This window comes from Oratosquilla oratoria, unplaced genomic scaffold, assembly GCF_046742065.1.
Source record: "Oratosquilla oratoria isolate Oo_2021 unplaced genomic scaffold, ASM4674206v1 SCAFFOLD81, whole genome shotgun sequence".
In the NCBI taxonomy this organism is placed as follows: domain Eukaryota; kingdom Metazoa; phylum Arthropoda; class Malacostraca; order Stomatopoda; family Squillidae; genus Oratosquilla; species Oratosquilla oratoria.
In genome coordinates this window covers 671,801-672,862 of record NW_027467745.1, presented here as the reverse complement: position 1 = coordinate 672,862, position 1,062 = coordinate 671,801, and the positions used below count along the sequence as shown (strand labels likewise).

General features: G+C 40.1%; 1 protein-coding gene across 1 annotated transcript in view; it reads left to right on the top strand.

The window, feature by feature from the left end:
* Nucleotides 1-194, top strand: part of LOC143024019 (uncharacterized) — a 459-nt gene extending 265 nt beyond the window's left edge. The window contains exon 1 of the mRNA XM_076182713.1: nt 1-194. This exon is cut by the window's left edge and continues 265 nt beyond it. Within this exon, the coding sequence (XP_076038828.1) occupies nt 1-194 (194 nt within the window).
* Nucleotides 195-1,062: the final 868 nt, after the last annotated feature.

The following is a 1,062-nucleotide window of genomic DNA, read 5'->3' as shown; positions in this document are numbered from 1 at the left end:
GATATTTTAAGAATGATGCTTTTAGAAAACATACTAATGTACTGTCTTATGTTCATTACTACTCGGCTCCCCATGAAAAAACTAAGCTTTCTGTTTTTAGTTCTATGTTCTTCAGAGCGGACAGAATCTCTAGCCCTGAGTTTCTGAGTTATGAGCTGAGCAAGATATACTGTATAGCATACCATCAGATTTGAAATATCCAAAGCATTTGTTAGACAAATTCCACAATATAGCCATCAAATCTTACCATAACACCTCACAGGAGAGAAATCAGTTTTGCAAAAAGAACCTCCTGGTACTTTCCTTTCATAAAACTACTTAATATTATCGAGCAATTTAATATAAACGTAGGCTTTACGAGCAATAGTGCCATTAAAATCATCCTAATGAAAAATTCCCCGGATAATACTGAAGGCTGTGTGTACTCCTTTCCTTGTCTGCAATGTGATGAATTTTACATTGGCCAAACAGGTAAAGATTCACCAACACAAACACAGCGTGAGAAGTGGGCAAATACCCAGTGGTTTTTTGTCCATGTGAGAGACCATATTCACTTAATTGACGGGAATAATGAAATAAAATAACTCTTTGTGATTCCTTGACTGAAAGGAACATCATTGAACCAAGCCACATAAAAACAACACTTTTGTTCAAAAAAGTAATCTAAGTTTAGGTATGTACAGGCTTGATAACTTCATTTCAAAGAAAATTGTTGGATGTTATTCCTCCCGGTCTACGCAACGTGATTACTCAAATCATCCTCGAGGCTCCCCTTAGCTAAATAAAATCCTCGACTGCCCTCCTCCGTTTCTATGAATGCCTCCGTGACGGGTATCGTCGGACATCAATGTTGGAGTTTCGTCTTCACAATATCCTCGACACCTTCTTCGGCGTCGTCTCCGCCAGATGAGTCCTCAGGAGCTCTGCAAGTTCTTGTTGGAGCTCTTCGGGGCTTGAAAGCAATGAAGACATCTGGAGTCATCTTTATTCCTTCACCAGAGAGGTAGCCGGAGGAAGGGACATGCGGAGGCTATAGTACACGGACTTCCGTAATAGACTCGC